The sequence below is a fragment of the Eumetopias jubatus genome, unplaced genomic scaffold (assembly GCF_037043125.1).
Source record: "Eumetopias jubatus isolate StellerSeaLion01/CBP00866 unplaced genomic scaffold, mEumJub1_p1.0 scaffold_16, whole genome shotgun sequence".
Taxonomy (NCBI): Eukaryota; Metazoa; Chordata; class Mammalia; order Carnivora; family Otariidae; genus Eumetopias; species Eumetopias jubatus.
This window is the reverse complement of record NW_028274822.1, coordinates 21,892,038-21,911,946: the sequence shown is the minus strand read 5'-3', so window position 1 is coordinate 21,911,946 and position 19,909 is coordinate 21,892,038. Positions and strand designations below refer to the sequence as shown.

At 35.8% G+C, this 19,909-nt stretch overlaps 1 protein-coding gene across 1 annotated transcript in view; it reads left to right on the top strand.

The window, feature by feature from the left end:
• The window catches only part of DCC (DCC netrin 1 receptor), a 750,254-nt gene that overhangs the window by 436,954 nt on the left and 293,391 nt on the right, over positions 1-19,909 (top strand). The window contains exons 10-12 of the mRNA XM_088019394.1: positions 9,190-9,338; positions 10,995-11,133; positions 17,632-17,681. Coding sequence (XP_087875520.1) covers positions 9,190-9,338; positions 10,995-11,133; positions 17,632-17,681 — 338 coding nt within the window. The remainder of the gene's footprint in view (positions 1-9,189; positions 9,339-10,994; positions 11,134-17,631; positions 17,682-19,909) is intronic.

Sequence of the window (19,909 nt, the reverse complement as noted above, 5' to 3'; positions counted from 1 at the left end):
AGCTGAGTATATTGTGAGTTAGCAGATGCCACCTATTAAAACCCTAAATGAAACGATCAGGCAATAACCACTTCCTCCAACCTAGTCTAGTCAGACTTCTGTGGTTTTGTAATAGAAACCCACCCCATAGTTTGTGCTTCCTTCTTGCCAAATTACTGTCATATCTCCTAACTACGTATAGTTCAGTCAAGAAGAGATTTCATTATGTTAATAATTACATTGTCCACAGGCTTTTTGATGTTGCATTCCCCATACAGAATAGAAACAGATTTCATAGAAATATCATTAAAGTTGTTAACTACAGGAGGAAAAAAAAATCAAAGAGGCAATCAAAGCATGCACTTTATTATCAATAAATGCAAATCGTTTCAGGAATGGATTGCATTTGAAACACATTCAGTTAGGAGATCATCAGCAATGGAAGCCACTGTTTAAATAAGAGCTTTGTGGCCTAAATCCATTTAGATCACTATAGACAATTACTTAGATCCATTGCTCTCCATTTTAAACAATGAACTCAAGAATCATTTTTAAATTAACAAATGAATAAGGAGGTAAAATCATGCTCAGAATTTTGGCCTGATTTGAGGACATGTGAATTATAGCTCATTATTTGAATGACAACACATGAGATTTTTTTTTTTAAATACATTAGTACTTTAGTTCCATTAAAAAAAAAAAAGATTTGGTAGCTGTTAAATTGATGATTTGGGAACAGTAGGACATATTGTACTATGTAGTCATTTTGAAAAGACTTTAAATATTCCAATGTTCAACTACATATTATCTGACACTAACATTTGTCTTCATTTCGGACTTCCAGCTGAGAAACATCAGTATAATGGTGAAAAGACATCAGCCTCATTCAGTATTATGAAGCCAGTAGCATGTCTTGATCCTTCTAAAGCTTTTTCTATGAAAATCTTATATTTACATTCTTATTTAGAAGGGATTATTTAAACTCCCAAAATATTTTTAGAACCTTATATTTGATAAACTGTAATTTATATTTTAGTCTGATTAATACAAATATCAAATTACTTACAGTAAAAAGGTGGCAGGAAGGTAGACGTGTAGAGAGATAGTAGAATAGAAACGGCAAAAGAAAGGAAGAAAAAGAAAAAAGGATGTCATATATGCTATGTGACTTCTTGATCGGCAAAAGCTCTAACATCTTGAAAACCTAAAATATTTGATGAATTAAACCAGATTAATTGAAATGCCTTGAATTGCCTATGATTTAGAAAATGAAATAGAAAAAGTCTATTTCTTAAACATGTTTCAGCTTTTGAATTTTGTTAAAAGTTGAAGATGTCTCTTTAAACTGAACTTATTGCCATATTTCCCATCATAAAATAATTAACAATCATTACAAATGAATCAATATCAAGGAATCATTGGTTTGGGCGCTGGGTGGCTCAGTCAGTTAAGCATGACTCTTAGTTTTGGCTCAGGTCATGATCTCATGGGTCAGGAGATCCAACCCTGCATGCGGCTTTGCACTCAACAGGGAGTCTGCTTGAAGAGTCTCTCCCTCCCCCCCCTCCCCACTCGTGCATGCATACGTGCACGTACTCTCTCTCTCAAATAAATAAATAAATCTTAAAAAAAAAAAGAATCATTGGTTTTCAGAGCCAAAAGAAGCCAGAGATATTATCTAATCCATTGGGCTACCACTTGGGGAATCATAGACCCTAATGACGGAAACTATGGACACTACACCAAAAAATGTACACAGTACATTCTTGAAAATGTGCATACAATTTCAGGGGCTCCATGGACTCCTTGATGCCAATGACTGGTCTTTATCATAAGTAAAGTAGGGGCAAGAAACTATACCATCTGACCCTCATCTTAATCAATTATAGCTCATTAAACTGATAGTCTCTCCTCTTTCTCTCTCTTTCTATCTCTTGCACTTGTGCACACACATACACGCTCACATATACAATACAAACACACATTCTGTCTTCAGTATGATTATATATGATAAATGATGCTGTAGGAAAGATTCGGCTAACTTTTATATGCCATTTTGGAGGTTAATATCCAATAAGTTCTCATTATAAAGTGCTCTGTTACACTATAAATTTATATATATAGTGAGAAATTACTGTCCCCAGTGAAAATAGTGACATGTAATACAACTCATTCCACTCCAACACAAGTATTTAGTTTGTTCTTAGGTAGAGGTGTTATAATGAATTTCTACTGAAATGAAATATTGACATTTAAAAAGGTGGTTGGTTGAGCTGACGTTGATTGATGAGTTACTTGCATAGATTATGCATCTATTCTGAAATCTTGCCATTCTTTGAAGAAATAGGTAACTCTGATAGAGATGAAGAGAAATTAGATGCAGTTTGCCACAAAATTATTGTCCAACTGAGGGGATCAGTGGAGATTATTAAAGACATCTTGGAAATGATGAGCAGTTAAGGCCATTAAGTTTCTTGACTGACATACTAAAATGTAATGAAATGGAAGGCTGAAGCTGTTAACTGTATCGATTTCACATATAATTCCCATTGTTGAACATTTTTTGTTTCTCTTTTTCTCTGTCTCTCCTAATATGCATATAATACATCACATATATAAAACTATATAAGCTTGCTTAAATATATAGATATAGATCTGAATAAATACACAAATATATACATGCATATCTCCATAATTAACATAAAACACAGTATATTATCCACACACCTACGTTTGGGCTATAATTCAAAAGGAAAATATTAGGGAATTCACGAATTTGAATGTATAACACTGTTGTGAAGAAAAATAAGCATGTACTAGCTTAAATAATCTTGACACTAGCCAGGGATGTTGTAAAGAAAAATATTCCATACGCAGGCAGTATTTTGGTCTTAATATATGATGACTATATCATTTGATGTTAATTCTTTGATGTTTTAATGTTTATATTTACTTGGGACAACAACAACAACATCATGGTATTTTAATTTTAATACATGACAATGTTAAGGAAAATCAACAAATGCAATCAGATCATAAAACAAAAAGTTGAAGTAGGAGATAGTTTAGTACAAAGATGCAATCCTTTTTCAGAAAAAGCCAAGTGTAAACCTTACAACAGCAAATAGAATGTTATCATTTGGCTGGAATTGATGAAAACACATACTGCTGTTAGTGCACACTTACACCAAATGCTTTGAATGTTCTTTTTTTACTTCTGGTGTCTATTATCTCTGCTTAAAATTCTTCTGGAATTCCAAGCACATGTTTTTCCCTGACACTGTCTAATGACCATTAGGAAGGGAGAATAATTCAGTTGTGAACAATCAGAGTAGGCACTACAGTGTGAATTGAATCTCAATTACTTACCACCTGATGTTGTCTTATAGGTAACCAAGCTATATATGCATATAAACAAATTACACAGTGGACAAAGTATACCCAGGTTCATGTTCATAGAACAAACATGGACATATATACCAACTTTAGTTCTTGTCAGGTATGTTAGGAAAACACTGTTTTCTGATCACTTGGAGTAACAATCCTGAATTAACAAAATCAAATGAGTTAGACTATGCAGAGTAGCTATTTTTATTTTAGGACTATTGTTTAAAGATATTATTTATTTATTTGTCAGAGTGTGTGTGTGTGTGTGTGTGTGTGAGAGAGAGAGAGAGAGAGAGTACAAGCAAGGCTAGCAGCAGGCAGAGGGAGAAATGGGTTCTCCGCTGAGCAAGGAGCCCGACGTGGGACTCGATCCCAGGACCCTGGTATCATCACCTGAGTCTAAGGCAGACGGTTAGCTGACTGAGCTACCCAGGCATCCCTAGGCTTGTTACTTAGGGTAACATTTGATAATTGTATACAAATTATATACATTTGACACATGCTTATTGAGTATGTTGCATATGCCTAGCATTGTGCATGTCCCTGTGCAGAAGACAACTGCTCCTATTATTTGGGAAACTAAGTGGAGTGTTTTGACCGTTCTCCTGACAAGAAGCCTGGACACTAAGCAGCCCTCCCTAGGCTCATCAGGGGAGGAGTGTGGCCTATCGGTAGTCTTTGTGGGGATGCTGCCTTGAGCTGTAGACATCTGGGTAGTCTGTCTATTCTCCCCATGATGCCTGATTGAAGTGGCTTTGAGGCTGGCATAGACCTAGTCTGGTGGGCTGTGTACTCCCACCCCCACTGTGCTAGGCGGCTCCCTCAGCTTGGCCTTCCAGATTCTCAAGTGGCTTGCTCTTCTTCCCATTACCCCTTTGTGTTCCAGTGGAACAGATGAGCAGAATCTTCCCAAACATTGTCTTCCCTTCCTTTCTCCAATAAAGGGAGACTCAGTCATCTCCTAGGCCTTTTGGAGTCATTCTGCCTTGGGAAACCTTCCTTGAATGTGGAGTGATGGCCTTGGATGTTGGCCTTTTTTTTTTAATTTTTTTATTGTGGTGTTAATCACTCTACATTACATCATTAGTTTTTGAAGTAGTGTTCCATGATTCATTGTTTGTGCATAACACCCAGTGCTCCACACAGAACGTGCCCTCTTTAATACCCATCACCAGGCTAACCCATCCCCCCACCCCCGTCCCCTCTAGAACCTCAGTTTGTTTTTCAGAGTCCATCATCTCTCATGGTTTGTCTCCCCCTCCTATTTACCTACCTTCATTCCTCCCCTCCTGCTATCTTCTTCTTTTTTTTTCTTAACATATATTGCATTATTTGTTTCAGAGGTACAGATCTGTGATTCAACAGTCTTGCACAATTCACAGTGCTCACCATAGCACATACCCTCCCCAATGTCCATCACCCAGCCACCCCATCCCTCCCACCCCCCACCACTCCAGCAACCCTCAGTTTGTTTCCTGAGATTAAGAATTCCTCATATCAATGAGGTGGATGTTGGCCATCTTTAAATCTTAGTCTTGAGTTCTAGAATGAGCCATGTTTTCAGTAAGCAGTGCCCTTTTAGTTTAGCCACAGGAGAGCTAGAAGGAGCACATTCAGTTAATACTTTATATATCACTGGGCCACAAAGAATATGCTCTGTGGTTTCAAAATCCTGGTTATGGGGTGCCTGGGTGGCTTAGATGGTTAAGCATCTGCCTTCGGCTCAGGTCATGATCTCAGGGTCCTGGGATCGAGCCCCACATTGGGCTCCCTACTTGGCAGGGAGCCTGCTTCTCCCTCACCCTCTACTGTTCCCCCAGCTTGTGCTCTCTTGCTCTCTCTGTCAAATAAATAAATAAAATCTTTAAAAAAAATCCTGGTTATGTCACATTCAACATGTAACTCAAGCAGGTCACTCAGACTCAATTCTCTTGCTCCTTTCTTTGTGTCTCTTCCTTAGAAAAATAATAGATTCCAAATCAGAAAACCTCCTCTCTTAAAATGTTTGCATTGTCATTGTGAATATATCAATAATCATAGAAGCATGAAAATTATAATTTTTATTACTGTTCTTTAAAACATTGTACTTTGAAAATCCAGTTGAACAATGTCAGTGGGCAAGTTTTTCTTTTGCCTTTTTTCCCCCATGATGCAAAATGTCTGCTTCATTATAATACAGTTCTAATTGTATCACTATGAACTTTGACACAGGCAAGACTCCCCATTGTTGTATAGTATTGTCTACTAAAGTCACCTTTGTGAAATAAAGAATTTTCCATAGAAAAATTACCCCTTCCTGGAATAGTATCAAGGTGAGGGCCCTCTCATAAAGTGTCTGTCAAAATACAACTCTTTGGGAGCCAGAGTTCTCCCTATGGAAGAAAGGACATAAAAGGAATGGGGAACACAAGAACAAACTCTATAGAGATGGGTTGGAATAGGAGGTATCTCTATAGAGTTGTGAAAAATATATGTGTGTACCTGTATATTTGAGTATATGTATGCATGAATGCATTTCTGTATGTATAAGTGTATATACATTCCTGTTTCTCATTCACCAGTAAGACCTAGAAGCAAGACATCCAAGTAGCAATGAACATAGCTAACACCTAGATCTTTGTCTTGAATACCATTTCCCACTAAAAGGAAGGAGACATCTCTGGAAAAATGTTTGATTCCAGAACTGGGGCAGGATCAAGATGAGCTTGGAATATATTATGCTAAGAAGACAGGAAGTGTTACAATAAATGATGAGACATGTTAAAAGGACAGAGGAACCAACTTAAAGAGGACCTCACTGGCCAAATTTGAACCGGACAACTTGAACACCAAAATAATTAGGGACAATTATGAATTATAGACCATAAAAGAGTAGAAATACATGTGCCCATGCCAATAAGATACACATAAATAGAAATGTGGGTTTTTGAGGCATCTGGGTGGCTCAGTCGCTTAAGCATCTGACTCTTGATTTCAGCTCATGTGATGATCTCAGGGTCCTGAGATTGAGTGCCACATGGGACTCCACACTTAGCACAGAGTCTGCTTGTCCCTCTCCCTCTGCTCTCTGCCTGCTTGTGTGCTCTCTCTCTCTCTAAAATAAATAAATAAAATCTTTAAAAAAAAAAAGGAAAATGGGTTCTTGTTTATAATAGAATGTTGAGTGCCACATGGTTAATGTGGAGGAAGTGCTTGAGTAAAAAAAAAAAAACATTTTGTAACCACCATGCTGAAAATGGATTTATCAAAAACTATTAATAGGTGCTAATTCTAAGGGATTTTGGTAAATAATATATTTAAATGGTCCTGACATAGTATCTCCCGACAAATTGCCTATTGGTTGTAAGCAGTAGAGCAGGGGTTTGGGGTCGGGAGGGATACAGGGGAACCAGTTAACTTTACAGTGGAGAAATCTGGCAGCACCTTGACCAGGTATTCAGAACTAATATAACAAACCAGGAAGGGAGAGAGGTCTTATGCCTCTGGACGTGATGCCCTGAGGAGACAGACATCACACATGTTTCATTTCAGTCTAGAATGTATCCAACACATCCAACACAAAGAAAACACAAAGAAACAAAAACAAACCCCGAATAAGTAATCTATTAATTTGAAAAAAAGACTATAGTCTTCGAAAGTATAAATGACCTAAAAGATAAAGATGGGCTTTGGAAATCTTCCAGTATAAAGCTAACTAAAAGATAATGACAGTGAAATGCAAACTTGACCCTAGACTGGATCCTGAACTGGAGAGGGAAATGCTACATAAATTACATTATGGGGTCAGTTGACACAATTGGAATGCAGATGATGATTAGGTGAAAGTATTGTATTAGTATAAAATGCACTGAAGTTCATATTATTCATGTACACATCAATGCTTAGGAAATATGCATTTGGGGGTAGAGAGCCATAGTTTGTGTAACTTCATCTGAATAGATAGTTCAGATTTTCTGTCTCTGTATCTCTCTCTCTATTTCTCTTTATATGATAAGTGCAACATATATGTATATATGGAGAGAGAGATAGAGAATATATGTATACCTGGATAAAGGGAACATGGGTGTTCTATGTACTATTTTCATTCTTAAAATTTTCTGTAGGTTTAAAATGATTTTCAAGTAAGTTTTTAAGAAATTGTTAACAATCGGGACCCTTGGGTGGCTCAGTGGGTTAAGTGTCTGCCTTTGGCTCGGATCATGATCCCAGGGTCCTGGGATCAAGTCCCATATCAAGGTCCCTGTTCAGCAGGGAGTTTGCTTCTCCCTCTGCCTGCTGTTCCCCCTGCTTGTGCTCTCTCTCTCTCTCTGACAAAAAAATAAATAATTAAATCTTAAAGAAAAAAAAGAAATTGTTAGCAATCATTGTTAAGGTGAAATAATGCAAATGTCAATAATAGAGATACTTAAGATCTGGGGACTAGTGGGAAAATATGTGAAGGTGATAAATAAAATATATCTAAATATTTTTATATTAATTTATAAATAAATATATATATACATGTGTGTGTGTGTGTGTGTGTGTGTGTGTGTGTGTATTTCCCCCAAATGAATGTGTGAGCAGTGACGACGCCTTAAGGAGGCTGGATACCATGGAATACATTCTGAAAAATGAGTGATTCAGGGACACAGGCACAGCACTGATCTAAGGTATTGTGTTATCAGATCTCTGTCAGCCAGGTTTTCACAGACAGTTTTACTCTGGACATTCAAACTCACAAATTCTATTAGAGGCCTAAAATGTGCATCTGTTCAAAGCTAGGTGGTATTTAAGGCTGGAGAAAATGTACAGTGTGTTTAAAATAAAATTGTTATACTTGCAATGATGAAACCATTTAATTTATGATAACTAACATGGGTATTGGATTTTCAGTTTACAAACCATATATTTATATTTGGGTCCATGAATAAAAAATTATGCACAAATTCAAAATTTGCAAATCTGGAATTTGAGAGTTTCTTAACCCATGTCATACCCAAACTTGATCTGACCTTATGCTATGCTATGTATAGTCTTTGATAATTCTGTTTGATGTGAATATCATATATTTTGCTGCAAATATATGATTTGATAACAGGGTGCTACCATAGACCCCACTTGGGGTGTTAAATATAACACTGCACAGGTAATGTATTACATTTCCAAAATCTGAAAATTTCTAGATCTCAAAACATATCTGGACACAAGTGTTTTGGTTAAGCGATTGTGGACCTGTGCTATATAATTTCTTTAATGAACAAGGTACTTATTCTCGATTAAGTAAAGTAGCAGTTATAAGAGAAAATGGAATACTAGAAAGTGAAATTGAAAATTGATGCCAAAATTAATTTAAAGGACTCAGACTTGGTCAAGATTTTAAAATGCAGACATAAATAAAGATGTGGTACGTTATCCGTAGCCGTGCTGCTTATTTGAATTATAAGTAGAATCATGATGTACAAGTATTCTAATAGTATTTTCTCTTTTTCCTTTCTGTGGTTATTACAAGCAAAGGCATACTGGCATAGTGGAAAATTTTCCATACTAAGAATTTAGATTAAGAATCCACCACTTTTTCTGTCATTTTCCTAGTCATTTAGATTCCTTGACCACTTTTCTCCACTGTAAAAATGAAATAAGTAATTTAGATTAATATAAGTCCCCTCCTGAATTGCAAAATGAAATAATTCTGAAATTCATTACTTTATATTTACATTTTATTTTCTTATCCCATTTGGTTCTAAAAATAGTACATAGGGCTATAATATCTTTAAGCTATAAAAGATGTATGTTGCTTATTTTGAAAAGAACCCTCTTAGACTAATCAATTTCTTTTGTACACAGTGCAAGTTCCAGGGCCAGTAGAAAACCTGCAAGCTGTATCTACCTCACCTACCTCAATTCTTATTACCTGGGAACCCCCTGCCTATGCAAACGGTCCAGTCCAAGGTTACAGACTGTTCTGCACTGAGGTGTCCACGGGAAAGGAACAGGTAGGCAAGGGAAGGGGCCCAATGCTGCCACCTATTGGATGTCCTAGGACCAGAGCCATAGGAGGAAATCTGCAGATTCTTGGTACAGTCCAGTCCAGAATGTTAACTGGATAGCTGATCAGCTTTAAAGTACTTGTTATTAGAAACTTTAAACAATTTAATTGAATTCTGATTGTAAGAGAGGCAATTGGGCAATGAAATAAAGTCACTATAAAGGATGTCATTTTTCTTTTTTGTCTGAGTAGGGAGTGGCCCGTGCCAGTGTAGCCACATTTGTATTAACTCAGCTGGTCCTAGAAAGCATTTGCATCGTGAGTCCTTATCTTAAGGATGATTGATCTTTTGTTCAATGACCTCAGTCAACTTGTTTTTTTTCATTCTTGTGTATTTGAGTTATTTCTATCCTTTCCTCACCATGAGGTTGTAGTCCCCTATCACTTTTCGTTGTTTTCAGGAAACCTCATTCCAGAAGGCTACTTGCCTCCGTCTTACATTTTGCTTCTAATCTGTGGTTTGCACAGACCCCTGAAAATAGGAAAATTAGATTTTCAGATAAATAAGTATTTAGGGGGACACACATGAAACTCAGCAATTCTGTTTTGTGACACATATGTGACTACTGAGATGTTTACTTCCAAATTCTCAACCTCATGTAGAGAAAGATCTATAGACAAGGGAGCAGTTAAATAAGAAAAACCAAGAGCCCACCTTGGGATAACAGAGTTCTTTGAATGTGTTATGAAGCTTGCCAAGCATACAGTGGTCTTCATGCTTCCACATAAACTGCATGATAGAGATTTTGCTTTAAAAAAAAATATTTGCAACAGTCCAATTCAGAAGTAGTTCAAGCCCTAATTGCACGATAGGAATCACTAAAATCTCCTTATTTATAATTATCCATCCCATCTTTTATTTGTTTGCTGCCCTCATGCAATTTAGCTCTCGCTTCCATCTTTCTATTCTCTCCATTTTCAACATTCTTGGCTTTTCCATAATGGATTTCACCAACCCACTTAAATAAATTCAGAAATAATGTTACCTGAGACAAATATGAGTGTGACCATCATTGTGGAGAGTGAAATATGTCTTCAAGAACACACCGGCTCTGATTTCTCAATGACCGTCACTTCTAGTACCTCATTTCTGCATCAGTGAAGTACTGAAAACCATTCCATACCACCTCACAGCCTTGTGAGACACAAAGATTGTGACAAAGGATTTGTCAGTTTCAAGAACTGTGGTTATATTTCAGCAAGGGAAGGAAGAAATCTACTGTTTTTTAGTGAATTATTCCACTTAGGGTAGAGGAGCAACTCTCTATTCCCATGGATTCACAGGCTGCCTTCTGCCTGTCAGAGTTTCGGTGTGGGTGGAATACGGCACACCTGATTCAGTGTATTGGGTGGCATTAAACACATTGGAACTTAATGACTGTAAAAATAGCACAGTGCTATTTTAACTAGGAGTCTGCAGAATGGTTTGGGCTTTAGTGGGGGAGTGTGTGTCGCAAGTTAGGTTTTACAACAACTCATTATGAGGCTAAAACGTAGTTTAGTGAGTAAGAGTCTAATATCCAATTCACTGATTGCACAGAATGGCTGCCATTTCTGCTTTAATGTGCCTCCTGAATAACAGTTTGGCATTTTATGTCTCCAGAATATAGAGGTTGATGGACTATCTTATAAGCTGGAAGGCCTGAAAAAATTCACGGAATATACTCTTCGATTCCTAGCTTATAATCGCTATGGGCCTGGAGTATCTACTGATGACATAACAGTGGTTACACTTTCTGATGGTAAGTTATAGACAGTGAAACTTGACTCGCATATTTGATAATGATGACTTAATATTGCATGTATGTCATAGATTGCATCTTTAAGGCTTTCTAATTAAAACTTTATGGCATATATTAGCATAAATTAAAAATTTGACTCATTCACTCAAACTATCTATTACAGTTAAATTTAAACTTTCAAAAGGTATATTATATACTCTGTGTCAAGATGTCCTAATAGGAAATCTTCAAAAGTGTGGCTACTGCCTAAGAGTTCAAATTATTTGTGGGGGGAGGGGTCTCTTTATGTCTATAAACACAAACACATTTGTGCATGTGTGTGTGTGGACTAATTTACATTGGTTTGCTTCTTTTTATTTATCATTCTAAAGGGCGAGGGTGGATGATTAAAAGTGTAAATGATGGACAGTCCTCCTACATATACCACTTAATTTGAAAATATGTTGTAAGGATTTAGGCCAAATAATCCAGCATTGAAGGTATTAAAACTAAATAGGACAATGCATAATTTTAGCTTTACCTTGTCTAACCAATGAAATATTAGACATATTTTCTGAAATATCATAAAAGAGAGGAAGAACTCTTAATGAAAAAGATGGATTTGGCAAAGCAGTAGCAGAGGAAACTAGAGATCTCAGAAAAGGATAAGGAAATGTCGGGAAATTTAATGACAAGTGAAAATAAAGGTCAGCAGAGTATATGATATGGGGCCAGTGGAAATTCAGGCAGGTGTAGAAATGCAGAGATGGCCTCCATGAATATTAAAAAGGCAACAAGCTATCTTTTTTCAGAAAGGTTTCCATACTGTTGTACATAATTCTATAAATAATTGATCTTCTGAATTTCAAGGGGAAAAAAGACTTTAACTTTTGATTCCTTAACAAATCCATCATTGTTTAATCTGGAAAAGTATCTGGGTGGATATTTCACACAATATCAGTGGATCGAGGAAGGTCATGCATGTTATTAAGGACAGTGCGGCAAAGACGCAAGAGTGATGTTCATTTGCAATTTCAACTTAAAAAAATATTTTATATTATATGTGACACCACTTCAGTATCATTTTTAATGCCCATCCATCTGATTCTGTTATTGAAGACAGAGTAGAATATTTATTGGCAGAATAAATTACTTCACAACTTATAATTATAAAAATAAAAGGAAAACAAATGAAAATGAATAGTTTACATAATTTATGTAGATTTCATTCACACTCTGAACTGTAATACTGTGGCCTTATTCTTCACTTTCATTTTAAATGTCGTAAGTGAGAGAGATAGATTATTACTCATTAGTCCAAGAATTATTATCTCTAAGTATTGCAACAGTTAGGACTTAGAAAATGCCTGTCACTAAATAAAAGGATTTCATGACCCTAACCCAACAAGCATCACTATGCAACGGATGCCAACTTGTCTTTATCGATGCATTTGATAGGAGAAAGCAGGAACTGAGTAGCCCCCTTGGAGTGGGCTCCTGGACCTGGTCTGCATCCCTCTTCACAATCAATTCATCTCTTTTGATTTCCAACAAAATCCCCTGCACTCTTGGCTTTCCCTTTCTTATTATCCACTCCCCTTCTTTCTGCTCAATCTGATGTCTTCACTCTATTGAAGCTGGCCATGCGGAGGTCACACATCATACAGAGATATATTTCAACACATTTCAGAGCCTCCTACTTCCCAGTGCTTAGTCGTGAAGCTGTCTTCTCCTTGACTTTCTGGATGTTATAAAAGGGAGATGTTGTGAAAATTAAATGGGTTAATCCATGTGAACACCTAAAATATGAGCATGGCATATTTTTAAGTGTTCAATAAATGTTATCTATGACAATGTACCTGTCATTTTTTCTCCTTATACTACATGTTCCTTAATGTGAGGGATGCTGCTATATTCGTCTCTGCATTCATCATCTCAGTAAATATTTACTGAATTAATCAGACAGTTCAGGAAACAATACAATTGTTAGTATGTATAGACTTATCTTTAGGACTTTCTATTTATGTGGCTAATTTAATAGATAACTGTGTCTAAGTGCATCTGTGTTACAGAGAACACTGTGTTTCTTATTAGGTCAGAGGAACCCTTACCACAAAAATTTATACTGGGACCATAAAAAATTGAATAAAAACAAAATAAAATGCAAATAATGTTTTTTTTAATTAATTATCCCAATGGTATTCCACGCTAAAATGCTTGTGAAGATGTTTATCCTGATAAGCTGTCGTCTCTAACTTAGCCCACTTTCATTGTTTTTCTGGGAAGAAAAATTGTTTTTCATTCAGATTCCCCCACTTATTGTATCCTTTGTTTACAACAATCCACTTCTTTAAACCCTTTGGGATTTTAGAAAATCAGATCTAGGGAGTCTAATATTGAGTGTGGAATGTAACTAATTTTGCCAGTTTGTTCTCAAATACTGTCTCTTGAACTAGTTGACAACTGTAGGTCATTAAAATATTTTATGAATCAATTAATATTTATGAATTTCCATGCCAGCTTGCTTTGTGCCCAAAAGTAGAAGGACCCAATTTCATAGGCAAACTTAACTATAAGAATGTACCTTTTGCTGTTGTCACTGGTATTTATTGAGTACTTATCAGTGCAAGGCCCTGCTCTAGTCACTTAGCATCATTAACCTTTAATCCTCATGATACTATAATTTTTCTCCTACTTTACAGATGACAAAACTGTTAGAAAGAGGTCAAAGCTAGTAAGCAGCAGGCCAGGTCACTAGTAAGAAAAGAAGCAAGATTTAATGTGAAAAAAATCTTGAGTTTCTCTTATTCGATAATGAATTTCTCATGTTAATTGCTTAAAGTACAAAGCTCGTAATTATATATCGGTTATTTCAATCCATAAATTATGTGTACAGGACAGCACACATTTGGTAAGGGGAGGAATTCAAGTGCCTGTCTATATGGAGATTCATTTACAAATGTGGGAATTTTATCTACTCTACAAAATGCATCATCATCGTATGTATCAAACCAGCATGTGTCACCATATTGAGGGGAGTTTCTGGACCAAATGCCTCTGATTGGCTTTAACGAACAATTGTAAATGATAATTGCTTGACATTTTGAAGAGAAAATAATGAACTATGGCCTTCCTCTTCCCCTCATGAGTCAATGAAACATCTTGGGAAATCAAATAAAGAAAAGCTCAAATAAATGTGGATTCCATTTACTTCCACCAAGCATCTAATCCTATCTACTGTATCTCAATAATAGGGGAATTGATAGTGAGAGGGAGGGAGTGGAGATCGATAACTAAAAATGCTCTAGGAGAAACTCTCTTTCCTGATTAGGTAAGGCAAGAATAGCCGGTGTGCTCCAAGTTTGTGAAGTTATATGATGGAGCACTTTGCATTTTTTTCATGCGGTGCCTATTTTAATTTTCAAAGTATGTGGGTCACATGCTTTACAGAATCATTTGAATATGGATTATATTAAATTCTTCCTCATTGTGAGGATGTCATTCTGTTTAGTTTTTCTGATCACACACATTGTTATTATTTCCAGCCTACTCTAATATTTCCTCTTTTAAAGAAATAGAATGTGGAGATGGTCTTATTAAAGCCTCTGCATTATTCCCTTTCCTGAAAACTGGACTGGGATGTCCATGGGTCTGTGAAGGTAGTTTAGGGAAGTCCATTTCATTAATGTAACATTTGAGAAGAGTCGAGAAGTTAGGAAGTTTGCCAAATGCAGGAGAACCCTTCTCACTATTTTAGCTTTAGAAAAAAAATCTTAATGTTTTAATCATAGTAACATGAAAATGGAATATACGATATAAAAGAATGAAAATTTTAGAAAATGAGTTTTGAAGGAAACTGGTCTGTTAAAAAAAAAAGGCACACATACTTTAAGAACTCCACAAAAAAGGACATCCAAATGCCATGAAATATGTAAAAAGATGCTCCAAGTGACTGGTCCTCAGGGAAAAGCAAATAAAAACACTCCATGCCTACCAAATGACTAAAATGAAAAAGATTCAGAAAAAAACAAAGATTGGTAAGAATATGGATATTCTGGAAATTTGCTATATTTAACCTATCTATAACCCCCATAAGGGTTTCCAAAGCTACCAGGTTTTCCAGTCCTAGGTATATAATGAAGGAAATGAGTGTAGTTGTTCATAAAAAGACATGTACAAAAGTTTTCATAGCAGATTTATTCTCATAGCCCCAAACTGAAAGTAATCTAATGCCATTCATCAATAGAATGAGTTTATATAAAATAGAATGGTCACGTATTAGAATACATAGGACCAATAAAAAACAAACAAAAGAACTGAAACTACTGCAGGATGCACCAGAGAGAATGAATCCCAAGAAATAATAATGAGCAAGAGAAAGCAGCTTGAACAAAATAACCGATTTCATTTTTAGTAAGCTCAAAAGCAAGCTAAGCTAATCAATGGTGTTAGAAGTCAAAATAGTGGTTACTCTTAGAAGGGTATTGATTGGGAAGGGACCCAAGTGAACTTTCCAGGATACTGAAAATATTCTATATCTTGATCTAGGTGGTGTTTAAATGTGAACACAGCCACAGACATTTAACTTTATCCAATCATGCATACACAATTTGTGCATTATACCATATGAATGTCACACATTAATTAAAAAAAAATAAAACCGCAAAAAGAGAGCTTGTTATGACAAAAACCCTGAATATGAAAAACGTTTTATTATGTCTTATAATCTCTCTGTTAATTAATTAATTCAACACAAATTTGCTGCATGTGACCCACATACTTGACACTCTTATTGATGCTGAGGATTCAGCATCTAAAGGGACAAGAATCCTGGACCCTGTGGGGATTATACTCTGTATTTGAAAGGAAATATAATATGAAATAAAATAAGTTGAATAATAAAGTCTATTTCTTAAATTATAAAATATTTTCTGAAAGAATTCTTGTTGACCTAATTCATGAAAACAAGCCTCTGGTGAATGTTTTTTTGTCACAAGTTACATTGCCCATAAACTTCACCAAGTACTAAGATAAGAAGTTCAAAATGAAAACAGAGTAAGTTATTATAAATTCCTATGGTGTCCAGAAAGGCCTAGGAGCTAATATTTTAGTAAGTATTTATTTGTTCATGTAATCATTGAGTCAGTAGCTATTAATTGAATGTCAGTTTGGGGGCTGTAAAGATTAATCAGACATGTCTCGTGCCCTCATGGTGATTACTTTTCAAAAGGTAAACTCAGAATAGGGCATAAATGAATTCAGGGTAAAATATAAGTACCCTCAAGAAATGTAGAAATTATCCAAGTTCAAACAGAAAAGGGCCCTCAAATTCTTGAAAATGCTGAGAGCATTTCTTCTCTGTTGAATTAATCAAGTTTTCATGAACAAAATAGGGACTACTCATTTTACAGATTAATATGTGTTAAGCATTTATTGAATGCTACTTTTATTTCTTTTGTGAGGCAGAAAGCTTTATTTTTTTACTTATTTTTTTTATAAAAGATTTTATTTATTTTTTGGAGAGAGAGAGTGTGAGCAAGGGTACAAGCAGGGGGAGCTGCAGGCAGAGGGAGAAGCAGGCTCCATGCTGAGCAAGGAGCCTGATGCGGGACTCAATCCCAGGACACTGGGATCATGACCTGAGCCGAAGGCAGACGCTTAACTGACTGAGCCACCCAGGCGTCCTGAAAGCTTTATTTTGTTTATGATTCATCTAAGACATCTGAGAAGTATCTGACACAGCACAGCCATTTAGTAAATGGTGTCTGAATTACTCACGTGACGGAATATTCACCTTTTGATATAGTAAATATTCACTACAAGTATTATAAAGAAAGTTGTACATGTTCTTCCTTCTTCCATGAAGGAAAGGGGCAATCAAAATGCAGACAAGAGAAAAAAAAAAACCTAGAAAATCCACAAAGAAAAAAAAAACTTTTTTTTTGTTAATGGAATTGACTCACGGAAAGCTATTTGATAACCTGCTTGCATATATGACACATAGGTTTAATTACACACAGATAAAAAGACACATGTATTTCTTCTTTTCACTTTTTAACAGATAATAAAGATTGCAGTAAGGAGATTAAGCAACATGAGTGACCATTAGAATGACATATTTTATAATAAAACCATGCTGATCCTGAAATACACAATATCTTAAGCCTTTAAAACCACTCTAGGAAATCTCCCGTGTATTTTTATTGGTTTCTCTGGGAAGGTTATAACAAGAAAGCCGTAATTAAATGGCAGTATTTGGTATCACGGCAGGTGCTCTCTTGCCTAACAATTTGGGGGAGGTGCTCCCTATATGGATGCCTGGCCCTACCAAGTGAGAAAAAAATAGACAGAGGCAGTTATTTTTCATCTCCCCAGGAAAATTTTGAAGTGCCACCTGGATCAGCCTACCTAATTACCATCATGAACTGTGAAAGTCACGCTCTCTCTTTTCACAGAGGGTTGTAGTTTCTCTTTTCTGACTTTGGCAGTAACCGTCTCACCTTGTTTTGTTCCTTTTAGTGCCAAGTGCCCCGCCTCAGAACGTCTCCCTGGAAGTAGTTAATTCAAGGGTAAGTCACGGAAAGTTTCACTATTTCATTCCTTACACGTGTAATTTTCGCTTGCCCCATTCATTCACCTCCTTGGATGCTTGGTTGTTCCCATGTGAAGGAATGTTCCAGAAGAGCACAGTGAGTGAGCAGCATGGATTCCGCATCTTCTTCAACCACACTTGAGTTAATTAAAGAAAGGATTAGTTTACTAATAGCACATAAATGTGACAATGATTAAAGGCTATCCCATCAGGAAGCAAAGATGTCTATTTACTTATATTTACCAGTATAGGACATAATGTGCTAGATGCCACAACTGATTGAAGGAATGAACAAAACCTTCCCCTTGAAAGAGGTGGAATGGAAAGACTTTGCTTCCTGACAGATTAATTAGAATGGGATGTTTCATCATCATCCCTATTTTGCACTTATGAATTATAGACATCAAAGGCCCTTCTTGAGGTCCAATAAGATTATATTTATGAAGCAGTGTTATCCAGTGATTAATGTTTTCCTGGCCTGGAAAGCTGATATAACTTTCAAAAGGACTTAAATTAGGCTAGGTGTGGCTGAAGATAAGGAGCCTAATGCCAGAAGTCAGTTCTCTAGAAACATCTCCTTATTTCAAGTGGACCTTGGGGGTTAAAAATAAGCTAAAGCCATATAGTACAGTGAAGCAAACAAGGATTGTTTTGGCTTGACTCTTTCATTACTTGGTTTTATGCTCTCAGGGAAATGACTTCACTATCCCTGGGCCTCAGTGAGGGGGAATCAGCCTAACGGGTCTCTAAGCTTTGGGAGACAGCAGGGAAATCTTATGAGTCTTAGAGAAAGTCATACTCTGGTTTTTTATTCTAGCTTTCTCTTCTAATAACTGTATGTGATCTTAGAAAAGTTTCTGACTTAGCAAGCCTCAGTTTCTATATTCACTGAATATAGTATGAATGTTAATGTTTTCCTTATTGATTTACCATGAAGAAATGGTAATAGAACATATACAAGGGATTTAACTTTGTGTCAGTAGCCTTTCACTCAGTGTATGATTCCTTGCCATCCTTTGCAAAAATCTCCCATGAAGCCCTGTTTTGTGACTGTGATCAGATTTGCCTCTGTCAAATGAATTTGTCTTTTGGAACAAGTGAAATGTCTCTAAAATCGTTAGCCTCTTATATTTTTAGTCTCCATATTGGATAAGAACTAGCAAAATAAATTTAAAATTAGAAGGGGTAAAATCAGTGAACTTAGGGAGAAAAAAAATGAGCTAAAGGAAAAAACCAGAAATAAATATCCCCGAAAAACTGTATTATTGTTTGCAACAACATTAAATATTTTACAGATGTGCCGCTCAAAGTAAGAGATTACTAAATCATAGTCAAGTAGATTTTTACAATTATTGTAGGTTGTTAATGGATGAAGTTTGGAAAACATATTATGATTTCTCTTGTTTTAATGATTTATTTTTATTAAAGTTTTCACCAGCATCTTTCCTCCAGAACAGAACATAGAAATTGATACAAACTATTTTGTGTGTATGCATGTGTGGTCATATTCTTTAAAAGTCTACTCTAGTAAAGGATGAATGTTTTCTTCTGAAATGTGAATAAGGCATTATTGAATGACCTTGGATGCTGACTGTATTTAAATATGGATTTTTACCTCCCTGAAAAGGGAATTCTTATTTTGCAAAATTGGATTTTCAACTGATTTCTATATATGTATACAAATATCCCCACCTGTACTGTTCTATAATATGCAATGCTTGCTACAACCAAATATGAGCACTCCTGTTTCTATTCTCCTGTGGTTATATCTGGAACATTGCACTGCTAGAAAATTTAACTTGTTCATTAGCCTTTCAGAGTGAATACAGCAGGCCCAGGTGCTGGAAAACCACTTATTTGCCTCACCTTCTTTCTGTTATCTTATTTCCTAACTTTTAAGGAATTATAAAATATGAGTTTGGATTCTTCTTGGATTCTTCTTGGTTTGTTACCAAGGAGAAAGAAACGGGATGGTCAAAACACTTTTTTTTTTTTTTTTTTATTCCCAGTGTTGATGAAGAGAAAGACAAAAACAATATTGTATTTTGATGTTCTTCTTATGTTTGAAACAAAAGTTCTCAAATATATTAATATTTATCCCTGTTACCATTTTAAGAAACAATATTTATTTAAAAAGGAATACTTTAGTCGAATAAGTAATAGTATTATCTAACTAAAAGAATTACAACATTTATGTTATTCATT